Source organism: Symphodus melops (assembly GCF_947650265.1).
Source record: "Symphodus melops genome assembly, chromosome: 6".
Taxonomy (NCBI): Eukaryota; Metazoa; Chordata; class Actinopteri; order Labriformes; family Labridae; genus Symphodus; species Symphodus melops.
In genome coordinates, this window is record NC_136696.1 from 11,824,912 (window position 1) to 11,839,315 (window position 14,404).

At 44.0% G+C, this 14,404-nt stretch overlaps 2 protein-coding genes across 4 annotated transcripts in view; one reads left to right on the forward strand and one right to left on the reverse strand.

Moving 5' to 3' along the window:
* The window catches only part of abtb2b (ankyrin repeat and BTB (POZ) domain containing 2b), a 59,527-nt gene extending 57,972 nt beyond the window's left edge, over positions 1–1,555 (forward strand). Inside the window, exon 17 of the mRNA XM_079347005.1 lies at positions 351–1,555. Within this exon, the coding sequence (XP_079203131.1) occupies positions 351–584 (234 nt within the window). The 3' untranslated portion in view covers positions 585–1,555. The remainder of the gene's footprint in view (positions 1–350) is intronic.
* Positions 1,556–1,874: 319 nt separating this feature from the next.
* The window catches only part of brsk2a (BR serine/threonine kinase 2a), a 163,527-nt gene continuing 150,997 nt past the window's right edge, over positions 1,875–14,404 (reverse strand). For 2 of the 3 annotated variants that reach the window (XM_079347006.1, XM_079347007.1), the window contains exons 14-19: positions 12,457–12,664; positions 12,321–12,369; positions 11,077–11,200; positions 9,706–9,886; positions 8,385–8,474; positions 1,875–4,621 (exon numbers count right to left, since the gene is read on the reverse strand). In XM_079347006.1, the coding sequence (XP_079203132.1) occupies positions 4,449–4,621; positions 8,385–8,474; positions 9,706–9,886; positions 11,077–11,200; positions 12,321–12,369; positions 12,457–12,664 (825 nt within the window). In that variant the 3' untranslated portion in view covers positions 1,875–4,448. The remainder of the gene's footprint in view (positions 4,622–8,384; positions 8,475–9,705; positions 9,887–11,076; positions 11,201–12,320; positions 12,370–12,456; positions 12,665–14,404) is intronic. The other variant, XM_079347008.1, reaches the window with a different exon arrangement.

The window sequence follows — 14,404 nt, forward strand, 5'->3', positions numbered from 1 at the left end:
ACACACACACACACACACACACACACACACACACACACACACACACACACACACACACACACACACACACACACACACACACACACACACACACACAGAGGCCTGAATCACTCTGTACTCTTATGTGAACTATGCAAATGAGATATTCTAGCACAACTGGGCTTTTGTGGTGAGAACTAAGGTTACTTACTAAGAGAAAAAGATTTATTCTGACATTAAGAGATCTTTATTCAGTGTAATAAGGTTATTCCACAAAATATTTTTTCGAAATAAAACTATGTATAAATAATTTCCTTCTATAATTTTATGTCAAAACATTTGACCATAAATAAATCCTCCTGTTCTCCCAGGTCCATGGTTCAGCAGAGCTGAGCTCGTTCTGTGAGGGTTACTTCTTGCAGCACATGCCCGCTCTTCTGGAGAGAGAGGCCTTCAAGAGCCTGCTGTTTGGACCCCCCGCAGCTCGACAAGGAAACAACTCCACTTCTACGCTGGTTCACAGTCGGGGAGACTCACCTCTGGAGGAGCTGGAGATCACCCTGGCTCAGCGACTACGCTCTCTCCATGTCACCTCCCGAGTCTGAGGACGGCAAAAAAGGCTGAGGAAGGAAGACATGGAGAAATGGACGAACGATGCAGTCCAAGTAGAAGTCTTAGGTTATCACAGATACAGGATCTAACTGCAGCAGCTGTCTTAATTCTTTACGTACAGATGTTCTCCTAAGTCTTTTAACGAGCAACTTCTACAAGACATTGACACTGATCGTGTTACATTTAATTCTCTTGACAGTGTTCATATTTTGTGCCAAGACCACCACCTTGCCATTATTTTTGCAGTGTACATCATGTTTAAGGTAAAAGGAAAAAAAAAAAAGGACAATTTGATGCTTTCTCTTCAAGGCTCAGGAAGCCGAAAGGAGAAGCAACAGTTAGATGCAACAGGTGGGAGCTCTGAGTAATGGAACACTGCTGACCTCTTGTGGACAAAACTGGCAAATGAATATTTGTCTGAGAGGATTGGGATCAGTGCACCCTCCCTGCTGTGACTGAAGCTATCTGAGGGGACATAAGACTGAACCGTGTGAGGGGGCCATGCTGGACTTTTGGCTCACTTTCAAACTAATAACGCAGAGTGGGAGGGAGGAGGGGAACTCTGTGCCTCCAGAACTGACGTAAGCTTTGGATTGACAAATGTACTGTCTTTTTAACTGTTTGTTTTTATTTTCTATTTTTTTAAAATGTATGAAGCAAAACACTTACTGAAGAGTGGGATGGACATTTTCTATTTAATGACAACAAAAAGATGTGAGAGTATTTATCGGGGTGTTCCCTTTTTATTTTGTTTTTTAATCCAAGCAAATATTAATATTATTGTTTAAAAAAAAGGCTTTTTGTGTAGCTGTTGTTTTTCCAGGTACATTGACAGTTGATTAAGCTTTTGTATGCTGAGGTTTAATGCTTCGACAAAGGTACAGCAGCGGAATCCGACATGGGAATTGGATTACATAAAGTCTGCTTTAATGCTGAAAGTTGTAATAAACCTGCTTAACAAGCATTTTCTTTCTGTTGGTACAAATTATTCCAACCAATTATAACCTTCTGCTTTTATGAGCCAGTTTGCACTTACCTAGGATCCAAGAGGACGGCAACCTGCAAATACACAAATCTACAGCACAAAGGTCTTTACTCATGGAATAAAAAAGAAGAAATGGTTTGAAATTGTTAGACTAGGAGGAATTATGTCAACTGCATTTTAAGAACTTTCTAGTTTAAATTTCAATGACCAATGAGAAAACGCTGAGCATCAGGCAATTAAAAAACAATTAGTTCAGGCCCACACTTACCCATACATGCAAAGAAGGCAAACAAAGACACAATATCTTAATGAGTTTATTTGTTTCAGCACTGAAGATGCTCACAGTTATTTGATATGGGGATTACATCAGTCAGTTTTGTTCCTGCTCTGTCAAAAGACCCGCTTTGGGCCTCAGAATGATCACATGTCCTTGGTGCTGCTAGCTTCCCATTGTAGAAAACAGAAAGGAGGGGGGAACAATAGGGTATTGCTTTGTGTTTGTGTACTGAAATCCCCTCACTGTGCCTCTGCAACCAAAAAACAGGTGGAGAGAGCTTAAACCTCCGAGCCTTCCAGACAGAAGTACAGAGTGAAGGAAGCGTTCAATCGTTCAAAAAACTTTGTGCACAAGATACGAGGAGGAGAGGGAGGAGGGGAGAGATAAGCTTAGGGAACAATTAAAAAAAAAAAAAAAAGGAATTCATAGAGGGTGGAAAGTAAGGGACAGAAGGGGAGTTTAAAACATTAAAAGGTTGTTTTTGAAGAGAGAGAGAGAGGATCGATGAAGGCTGAGAGAAGGAGAGAGTTTGGCATGGAACATGAACACTAAAGCCATGCAAAGAAAAGCTCATGTTTGACATGCACACAGCATTACAAGCTAAAAGCATAGAGCAGGAATCCCCAGCATGGTTGAGAAGACAATCAACCCCCAACAGTTTGTCTTTCTATTTACAAAGAGAAGAAGAAGATCAGGATCTGTGGCATCCTTCTCCTCAGGCCTGGCCTACAAGCACAATAATATGAAACTGACAAATATCAATAGAAGAGCATATTCCCTCTTCAAAAAGAGGCTAAGTCTACATTCTTAAATTACTGGTAAATCCTTTTTTTCCCAAGAGTACCCACAAGTTCTCTTTCCCTTTTCACAGACATTAAGGGAATAGAGAAGTTGTGACTTGTCCATGTTCACATAATCATGTTAAATTTAGAACAAAAAAAAGAAAAAAGTGAATTCTTTTTCTTCAAATGTTGTCCCATTTACGAACACACAAGAGGGTAATAAATAACATTCAACTGACCTAACAGCTTTGTTCATATAAATAGCCAGGTTATAATAAAATAGGAAATCCAACAGTGAGATGAACAAACATGAATAAATAAGGACAGAAATACAAAAATATCCACAGTTGCATTTATCACGTCATCATTTTTTGTTCCTCTACTCCTACTGCTGGTATGTGAGTCTAAGAGAGAGGTATAGATGGAGAAAACAAACGACAAAGTGCTGCAGATTACACAAACAGGAATGTTTGGATCCTTATTAGGTCATTAAAACAGAGACAGAAATGATCATGTAACAAAATATACACAACAAATTTAAAAGAACAATATTGTGGCAGGCGCAGGTTTACCAACCTGACCCTATGGTATCTAAACATAGTGTCACAACTAGACATTTCATTTTTTTTTTTACATAAGAAATGATAGTCTGTACAACAGAATAGATCATTCATTTTAATACCCACATACCCCCCCACCACCCCCCAAACCCTGTACTATCATATTATCTTCCCACTGCCCCGCCCCCAACCCACCCCCCCACTTTGTTCTGCACTCACCCCGCTCCGCTCTGAAATCACAATTCCAGTCCGTTTTGCAGCAATAGTGTCAAGTCTATTAAAGTCATTTAGAATTTTCAACCCACTTCGTCCCAAAGAAAGTACATTAAAAAGCAAAGAAATACAATCCAGCAAGCATCTGCGTCGGCTGTTTTGGGCGTTTCCACGAAACTCCTCCCCCTTCTCTCCTCCTACGTATCAGTCAGTGTGTCTTCTTTTGTGTTCTTGTTAATACATCCCAGAGTTTTTAGTGCATACTGGACCTGTGCATGTATGCATGTTTATGTCGTCTTTGTGTGGTGTCATTTTTGAAAAATGTTTGTTTTCCAAATAATGAATGCTCCTTGAGGAGGGGAACGAAGCTGGAGAGGAGGATGTCGGCTCTTGTTTTTTTTTTTGAGGTGTGCGTATTACTTGTGCACATGTGAATGTTTGTGTGTTTCTCAGGTGGGAGGGGTGGACGCTTCAGGTATTTTCATCTACTTCTACTGATGGCTGCCGGAGGTGGGAAAGGGGGCTCAGAGGGAGATGAAGGCAGAAGTCTGCATGAAGGGTCTGTTTCCATGGTAACCCCCACCCTTTGGCGCACCTCGAAAAGCAGTCCTCCGTCAACAAATGTCCGTCTCTCTTTCGGCGCGCTCATGGGGGGGTGCAGGGGCTGGCTGGAGGAGGGTTGATGGAGTAGGGAGCAGGAGGAGGGACTTAATAGGTTTTCTGGATAATTCCTGGTATCAGAAACAAGTCAGGTCATCACACAGGTTAGCAGCAAGGGAGCAAAAACAGAGCAGAGGTGATCATTCGGGGTGAAGAGGGGGGGTAATGATGGCGGGGTGGTGAAAGGGAGATGGAAGGGTAGGAGTGTGTGGTTGTGATGTGCAGTATGTCTTTTTTCTTTCAAAATAGAACTTTGATTCTCTTAATATATTTCTATCTAAATAAATTCATTTGAAAAAAAAAAAAAAAAAGTCCATCAATGATAATGTATATCCAGCTGTTTACAGAGATAATCCCTCTGTTTCTCTGGTGATTGTTTTTTAAGACTCCTCTTGCGTCCCCACAGATGCCAGCGACAACCTGGCTTTTTCTCGGCCTGCGAGCAGACATTTGGTGTCATTACTTTCAGGCTCATGCCTCCGGACGTGCATTGGCGAGGGGCAGCGCTTGGAGGGCGTGCCAGAGGGGTAGGGCACCTGTCCGTTCTTCTCGTCTGAAAAAAGTTGTTTTATTACGTCAAAGAAGTTACTCAATGGGCTGCCTAGGTACAAGGACGGGAAGAGAGGAGGACAAAAAAAAAGGGGGGGGGAAAGAGAGAAGAAAGAGAACAAACAAACTAATAAACAATGGGGTTCACAGGAGAGAGACGCCACTGGCACAGGTAAGACAGAGCAGGCAGAGGCGAGGAGGAGGAGGAGCAGGAGGAGGAGGAGGAGGAGGACAAGCAGACACAGTGAGGATGAGAACTGCCCGAGCAGGCTTGTCGAAACTGTGAGGTGCTTGAGTCCTGATAAAACATGCATGTCACAGCACTGCGAGTGAAAACACACAGAACGCTGTTCACTCTAAATTATGGAATCCAAGCAAATGATTTAAGAGTGTTGCTGTCTGTTGACTGATACTAAAGTACAAGTCCTTCACAAACACACAGCATGACGAAAAACAAGAAAGCTTGCTGCAATAAAGAAACTGACGGGGGCCACTCAGAAACCGTTCAAGAGCTGGAGGGACGATATTGATAAAGCTTAAAACTCAAGAGAAGTACGCGTGTCTGAACACAAGCTGCTTTGGATAGTGTATTCTGCTACAAAGGGGATTTTTTGTTATGGACAGTTAGAGTTAAAAATCCTTATTTCCAGACATGACACTGTGACGCACTGCCAGTTTAAAGACTGACTGTAGAAGTCTGGTGACTTGGGCAGACTTTGTGTGATCATGAATGATTAAAAAGTGGTTTCGTTGTTGTCTTTCTTTCTTCATTGCAGTTGGTTCTGCCAGCTCTATCACCGCGCTGGAAAAGGTTTCCAATCAGCGTCTCCCTCGTGTTCCCTTCTACTTTCTCATGTGTGAAATATTCCACATTCATCCACTGAACTCCACCCAAATCTGCACATTTTTCGAAACCGACAGTAAACTCATAAAAGTTAATGATGTCAGCTGTTCAATGAGACAGACACTCACTCTCTCTGAATGAATAATTGTCCTCCGTAGTCCTGAAGTAAGCTCACTACCTTCCTCCACACATCTGTCATTGTTCCACTTCTCTATTGTCTCCCTAAGCCAAAGCTCTCAGGTACGCCACTGTTAGTGCTGATTAGAGGACATAATGACCAGGGCTTGATGAAGCCTTTTGTTTGACACACATTGGCATGCAAAGCAATTTCTTTTCTTAATTACAGCTATTGGCTTCTTTTGAAAAGCCCTGTGGTCAGGTAGCTCTAAAGGTGTGTTAGGAGGTCAAAGGAAAGACGGGGGGCGGAGGAAATTGAGTTGACTTTTATTTACGGCAACGCACAGATCGACCTGTTGAAAAATTCATACAACACTCTGAGACGCTGTAATAGTTTAAAGTCATGAAATTAATTAAGTCTGACCTTGATCAAATGGAGCTGGTGCTGGCCTTTTATTATCAGCTGGAAGATAGTAAGTTATAAACAGAGCTATTTGACGTGTTATAGCAGTGAAGCACTTTAAAAGGAACCACTGTAGCTTTAAGTGGGTCATAAATTCATCCCTTACAATGGACAACCCCGACATTTGTTTCAACTTATTCACACCTTGTTGTGGTTTTCTAAAAGTCCTGAAAACTGAAGCGGTGCTGTTCGGCTCTCTGTTAAACTCATCGGTCTCCTGTTTTCTAATCTCTGCCAACTGTCAACATATAATGAACTCATTTTGATATTCTGCTTATTTCTTTTGTTAAGCTTTCACAGCCTTCCTCCCCCATACATCACAGATCTTATTTCTTTTTATGTTCCAGCCCGCTCACTCAGGCCCTTGAATTCTTGTCTTTTCATCGTCCCTCTTGTGAACTGTGGAACTCACTGCCTCTGGACAGCCTAACAGAAAGCTCTCAGGGTGTTTTAAAAAAGTAAACTGAAGACCTGCCTTTTCTATCTAGCTTTTTATTAGTAGTGATTTTACTGCGTTTATTTTTTTCTTTATCATTGTTTTGAAATAGTTTTATTTCTTGTTTTTATTTCGTTTCATTTAATGTCAATACCAAAAAAATAGAATTTTTGTCTATGTATGAAAGGTGCTATATAAATAAAGCTGAGTTGAGAATGACGTACAGGAAAGGAGCCACAGGCCAGACTCAGAATATAGCTGCCTCCATACACCGCTGGTCAACCTGCGCTCAGAAGCTACTATTTCTAACTTAAAGCCACATTTTAATTGAAAAAGTCCAAATCAAAGTCTCACAGTAAGTCATGAATTATAATACTACTTGACTTAACAAATGTAGAATTCACTCTTTCATATCTAGTATGAGCAGAACCCTTCTGCAAGATTCCCTCGATACCCAGACATGGACAATTAGTACAACATTTCTTTAAGTTAACATTGAAATGACTTCATGGATTGGTTCCCCTTTACCAATCATACTTTTTAATTTCCTACAGCCCAATAAAAACCTCTCATGACTCTTGAGGAGTCTCTTCTGGTTGTCCTTCAGGCTCAGGGAGGACTATCTTAAGAAAATACATCAATTGCAGCAGTTGTTGCTTTTTTTAATTTACTCTATTAAAAGTGCTCTTGATGTCATTGTAGACGGGGACGTAATCTTAAAGATTTCTCAAAATTTAGATTGATAGAGGTTGAATGAATGTCAGATTTTATGAATGCAAGTGAGAATAACATGAAAAACGGTCAGCCTGCCAATGTTACCTCCAGCACAGTGAAACACAGTTTAAGCTGTATGATTTCTTACTATCTATACAAAAACCTGCATCAGACCTCATGAGTGCCTGAAAACAATATGGGATGCAAACATACAGACTCAAGAAGAACAGTCATGGATGAGATGAAGCTGATTTGAGGCTGCTAGCGGTTCTGTAGCCGACCACGAGGTGGAGCTGTTGTCATGAGGATGGCCACTGAGACGCACACGAACAGAGCAGATATTCAGGAGGAAGGACATGCTGGGAGCAGAAAAGGAAGAGACAGAACCTATAATTCTGACTTTTTTTTTATCGTCATTGTCCAGACTGGGCTTTGACTTCATAAAATGTAGCCACTTTGGAGAAAGAACAGGCATAAAACAAGTCCAAGGACTCCGCATCAACCCAGCAAACACTGAGTGGACCGAGGTGGTTTTAATAATGCCATAAATTTGACAGGTGAAGCACTTCTATGTTGATTAAGATGTCCGTCAGAGGGTTTTTGTATGTGCTCGGTGCCTTCAGAGGCTGCTGGACAGAGAGAAACAAATGATCCTATTGTACAAACACCCGTACAGAGAGAGAGAGAGAGAGAGAGAGAGAGAGAGAGAGAGAGAGAGAGAGAGACCAGGAGAGCGCTCGTCAGGTGTGGTGTGGTTGTGCAGAGCATTGCATTGTAGGAGTGTGTTGAGGTGCAGCGGTGTTGCCATGGTGACAAGCTCCTACAATCATTCTTGGAAGCAGAAGTAGCAGAATGCAAATCAGCTTACCCTGCCTCTGCTCTAATCTCCATGGTCAGGGCAACGAGGCAACATTTGACCCGCAGTCACTGCTCGGGAGCAACTCCCACCCTTTCATGGCAGTGAGGCATGGGCATGCAAAAGAAAGCCGTTCCCAGAAGCCGAGGGTGGCTCGGGGAATTTCAAGCGCAGAGAGAAAGGAGGGCAATTTAGCTTAGCTTCAGCAGTGAGAAGGGTGGCCAAAGGGGTGGGATGGGCGGATGAGGCGTTTGGGGGTAAGGGTGAAGAGGATTGGAGAAGATCGTTTAATTATTTGTTGGAAAAAAAAATAATAATAAAGTAAAATCCTACTTACCAGACAGCTGCTGGACCCCAGGCTGGTCGTGTGTGCTTAACAACTGGCTCTGAATCGTCTCCACTACCCGCTTGAAGCGCCGGCTTGGTCCTAAACACACACAAGGACAGCGAAGAGAATAAGCTGCATGTGGTCCGTGACATGGACGAATCAGCGAGCTCCAAACAGACGCAATTACACTCCCAATCAGCTCATATGTGTGTGTGTGTGAGTGTGTCAGTATGTGTGTGAGACAGAAAGAGAGCGAAAGATAGAATGCATGTGTTTCTGCAAGACTAAGCATGCTCATATGATTGCAGTATATAATCTTGCTTAGCCAGACCTCATCTGGTTACGCTCAGGGAGGTTTTGGGGGGGAAAATCTTATCAAGCAGTGAGGATTGTAAGAACTTTGAAAGTCCTGAGGCAGCCATTCTTCTTGGCAGTGAGTTTAAAAACACCCACCTCTCAAAGCAGCTCTTTATTGGATCCTTTCCGTTTTATCAGTTTGTAGTGAGGTTGCATGTTCCTGACATGGGAAGAGATGTCTTTTTCACTCTTTTTAAAGTGACTTGTGAGCTTGAGTTTCTGCAGCATCTGTGAGCCTGATGAGAAGGCACACTGGCTATTGAAGGTCATTAAGATCTCCATGTACGTGATTCAACAGCTGCATTTGCTTTTCTGTTCGCTCAGTATGTTCTTCTCCACTCTTATGTGCGATTCAGTCAAACTACAGGTATTATTGATATAAAAGCAAATATTCTTATTATAGCACCACATATTGGACGCTGTTGCTTCATCTGCTGTTTTGGCTTCTTATTTCATTTCATGTCTTACCTCAGGAGAGCCCCCCCCCCCACTGCCCTTCTGTCTGACAGGGATAGTCTCCCACTGTGAGGTTCATATTTGAACAGCCAGGTCTGGAGGACATCCAGAGCAGTCCCCCTGAAATGATCTAGACGTGTTCAGGAGTGTGTATGTAAAAGGCTCAACAGGCTTTAAATGTGCACTCGGCACACTCTGTGTGGCGTTCTTCAGTTGTCCTTTCATTTATAGCGAGTTTTCTTTTTACGCAGATGGCACTGTAATTGTCACATGATGTGCTAAACGAACGTTTACATTTTAGGTGAGGTTATTCGTGTTTTTACTGTCAAAGCAGAAATGATGTTGCTGCAGCTCTTACCCGGGAACCCCCAATGAGCTTTTATAAGTCACAGTCCTGGTAACTCCACATGTGAGATCCACAGTTGGACCATCCAAACTGGAGACCAGCTCAGTTCAGTTAGCCTGGGTCTCTTCGCTAAGGCATGTACACAAGCTGAGTCCAGATGTACAAACTGACCTGAGAGCAGGGTGAATGTGACAGAGTAGATGCCGTTCTCTTTGGTGGCGGCTGTGCTCTCTGTGTAGGTGATATCCACCTGGAATTTAACCGGCTTTTGGAAGACTGTGGGACCCGCTGTGGACTTGTACTCCGCTCGGAAACTGGTCTGAGAGATCACACTGTGGCTCAGGCTCGGGATCTGGATTCCAAATAAAGAAGAGAAGGTGTCAAGTTCAGGAAAAACGGACAAAGAGACAGAGATAGGAATGAAACTAGGCAATAGAAAGAGGCGAGTAATAGGATTTTACATAGGAGGCATTGAAGTTTAATTTTTCACCCACACCTTGCAATACGACGAGGTGAATAGCGCCTCATTAAAATACCCTCCACATACTAGCGAGCGAGCCATAGTTGAAGCTCTAAGGAGATTAATGCCTCGGGGAGTAGCTGTGCATGCCAGGGAGACTTAAGCTAATGTAATCTTGAGTCATCCAACAACACTGCGCTCTCCCTCCTTAAAATGAATTTGTATGCCCAATGAACAGGTGAGCCGGGAAACAGTCACGATTCACCCATAGAGCTGGAGAGGGTTTGACATTCCATTAATGTGAGTGTGCTCAGAGGTATAATTCCACTGATTCAGGTGCCAATCTCCTGTCTGGGATAGCAGCTAGCATAAACCAGAGAAGAAAACAGCTACCGCTACGGAAGGGGAAACAGATTTAACATTGACCTGCACTGGCAGAGTTTGCATTTACTAAGACTTTGTTAAATCTAACCGGGTCGAGGGTAGGTACTGCTCAATTTTGTACTCTGAAGACCAACCTCCACAGCTCCATGTTTGCTCGCGCAGATTCCCCGAGAAAGCCTAATGTTGCCCCCCGGTCTTGCAAGTATTTGTACAACCACAATATTATAAACACAGTGCACACACAGATAAAATCTATGCCGTTGCTCAGTTTCTCTCAGTACACATCTTATTACACACACACACAGACGTGCACACATGCTCAGTACACCGTATTGAGGGCAAAGCATCTATATGCTAATGATCAATGCTCTCTGTTGATTTTCCATTGACCTCAAGTGAGTCTGCAGTCAGAGGGAAAATAGAAGCGCTGAACACAAGCAGTTTGCTGAAAAGCAACATAAATTGGTTGCATGTTAGGAAACACTCAACGAGAGGCTGCATCATTGCATAGCTAATCGCAGCGGCCGTTAAAAAAGCAACATCTTGCATCAGGCAGCAGATATAAGAGGTAAGACAGCAGAGTAAACACATGCAGATATACAGGAAACAGCTGGAGCTTAGCAAGCAGGGGTAAGAGGGCAGAAGAGGTTAGGGAGGCAGGAGAAAGTTAGAGATTATACAAGAATGTGAGCCATTACCGAGAGAAAGGCTTGAACAACATCAGCCTTGATGGAACTGAGAGGCTTGTCTCTGATGACGATGAAGATCTGCTCCTCTTTTTCCAGGTTGATGAAGTTTCCAAACCAGGATTTTTTGGCAAGTCTGTGGGAATACAGAAGAATGTATGTTTTAGTTTTTTCTTAAGGCTTAACAGCTGCAGTTTTGTCTTCCTCTGTGCATCCTCCTAGTTTTACCAAACTGCTTCTGTTCATCTTTTTCCTCTAATCTGTCCGACGGCAACCTAAAAAAAATGGAAAGGTCGCGAGATCTCTCACCCTCTCTCTTTCTCTCTCTCTTTCTGGGAAAAAATAGAGCGGAGCAAACAGATGCCTTGATGGGAATAAACTAAAACTGTGCAAGGGAGGGAGAAGAAAATGTCACCTCATGTGCAACTGGCTATGTGGAAATGCAAGAATTTGTGTGTGTGTGTGTGTGTGTGTGTGTGTTTGTGTGTTTGAGATAGAGTTAGAAGGAGAGAGGAAGTGAAATAATTCAGCCTCTCTGTGAACAGAACTGCAAGTCCAAGAGGGGCAGCGCTGGGTGATTCTCGACCGGCCTCAGCTCAGGTGTACCTGCGCCCACTAACAAGCCATATGGACCCCTGTTTTTCTTGTGTTTTAATAATTCATGCGCCTGTCAACCATGTCGATGGCCTTGAAGGACTCAAACGTCTGCAAACAGATAAACACTCCCCCCTTAAATACAGATACATTTTTAAGTGCAGACTTAAATAATCTTCCAACATCTGCAGAAACATGCACTACCCATTGTTTAGCAGTAAGATGCTTGTTACAGCTGGTGTGTGTGTGTGAGTGTGCCTGAGAGAAGGTCTTTTCCAGCCAGTTCTCCAACTCCTTCCAGCCAGAATGTTCTTCGCAGCCAGATGGAGATGGCCGAGCCAGACAGACAGCCAGCCAACCAAACAGGCATATCTAGGCCAACCTTCAGTTATCAGGCCCCTGGGACCTCTGCAACATCACACAAGCTACCTTCCCCTCCTCATAACAAACCCACTGCCTACTGCTACGGACCAGTCCTGGGGTCATTACAGGGAACTCGGCAGGCAAAAAAAAAAAAAATCAAACATTCATGGATGTAATACCTTCCAAAACATCAAGTTATCAAGGAGGAGTGAGTTTGAGCCAGTGACTGAGGAGCTGATGAGTAATGCATAGTGCAGAGGCAAGAGTGGAGGCTTCAAAAAAGTTCAGCATGTACTCACTCTGGGGAAGACTCTGGTGTGAGGCTGGACATCTCCTCTTGTGTCGGAACTTAGGAAGCAGAGTCAAAGGTCAGGTTCAGAGAAAGAAAACAAAGATTCAAAAAAGGATTCACACCAAGGAAGGATGTGATTGTACCTTGGAGTTTCCTGCGGTGGAAGCGAGGAGAGCCCAAGAAGCTGTTCTTGATGGAGTTGAGGCGCGTCCTCCAAGGCAAGCCTCCGATGGACGGGCTGGGGGGTGGCGTCGGGGTGGGGGTCCCAGAGGGACTGTCCTTGGGAGTGTGCACTGGCGTGCCCTTTGGGGTGGGGAGGGGACTGCCTCGAGGGGAGGGATGAGGGGTGACCTGTATGAGGGGGATAGATTTGGGTGGGTGGTCAGTGAGAGAAGAAGGCAACGGCGCCACAGGGTGAAAATGATGCAGCCGGATGGGCGACAGTGGCACCACGGGGCTGAAGGGCACTGAGAGCTGGGGGTTGGCAGCAAATTGGGAGCGCCGTACCTGGGGGCTGTTTGGGATCGGAGAGCTAGGGATGGAGGACGGGGAGAAAGGGGACGATGGGGAGGAAGGAGAAGTAGGCGTGGGGGGCATGGAAGCAGAGGGGAGCTGCGATGGGGGCTGGCATGGATTGAATGTTTCTAATTTGGCTGCAGATGCTGCATCTGGGGACGTTTCAGGGAGCGGGTTGGATCGTGTGGCTTGTAGAGGCTTTGGGGCAACTTTGGGCTTGGCAGGGAGCGTCTGCGTTTTGTTGAGTGCTGTCGGCAAGGGCTCGCTGTTTGGAGTGAGAGAGTTAGGGGTGGAGATACGGGGTCCTGTGCGGTTGGGGACTGGCTCAGGGGACGGGCAGGGGCTCGTGTTAGGGGACTGTAACAAGTCTGGGGACTGAGGCGGCACACAGAACTTTCTGACAGGCTGGAGGTAGAGGACACAGTGCGAGAACACGTAGGAAAACACAACGAGGAGCCCAAAGCAGGTGGAGGAGGAGAGGAAAACAAAGAAAAAGCAGGAAAAAGTGCAGCCGATCAAACAAGCACACAGCCAGAAGAGGAGGCAGACAAAGAATAGAGAGGCAGGTGTGGTGTACATACACAGGAGAGATTGAGGGCAGTGCAAAAATAAAAGAAAGAAGGACAGAAAAAGAAGAAACATGCAGTTAGACCATTCAGTGAGTCATGCAAAAGAAAACAAAAGTGAAATGGCAACAATGAGACAGAACGCTTCAAATACATTAAAAAGAAGGAAAACCAAAAGAATATAACACGCAGGCCTTTGCAAGCAGAGAAAATAGACACAGACAGTGAGGAGACACATTTAGCAAGCTGTGAGGACAATTTGAGTTGTTTCAATAACAGGGGGAAAACCACCTAGGTATCCTTGCTGTCAGGATTCCAGTTTCCATATAGGTGTATTGATCTGTTTTATTTGTTACTGGTGAAATTGCCGCCTCCAGTGGTGCACCATTTCCCCTTCAAACGCCTCCCCTTATAAGAAAATAACCCCACATGGAGCCTCTTGCTGAGAGCACAATCCCAGCTTTGGGTAGGTCTGGGGAAATCAATTTCCCTTTCAGATCAGTCTGAAAGAACCTGTGCGCCAGTGAAGAGCTTGTCTTAGGATCCGGACTAATCTTGAGCCTTCTCAGGTTAGTCAGCTGGAAAAAGTTTGACTACAAGCTCCCCAGCTCTGAGCAAGAAAAGTGGGATTTTCTGAAGCATTCGCTGAGCTGGATTTCCAAAGAACTCAGGCCACGGAAAAAAAACAGAGCGAGAGAGGTATAATAAGCAGAAAAGACGAAGAGACAGAGGAGGCTTTAGGCTAGGAGGAAGTTTGCTGTGCTCTCAGGTCCCCCTGTGTATGTGCAGTAGAATGTTTGACTAAGAGATTAAACAGTGATGATGCATGTACGGTCTTATCTAATACAGGAAATGAATTGTTAACCATACTGGGTCTTAAGTGGAAACTTAAAGACAGGTAGATTTATATTTTAAGGTTGGAAAAATATACAATATCACCAGAATAAAAAAGTGGAATATTGTAACAATATTTCATGTGCGGACAGAGAGCTACAGAGATATTGCTTTA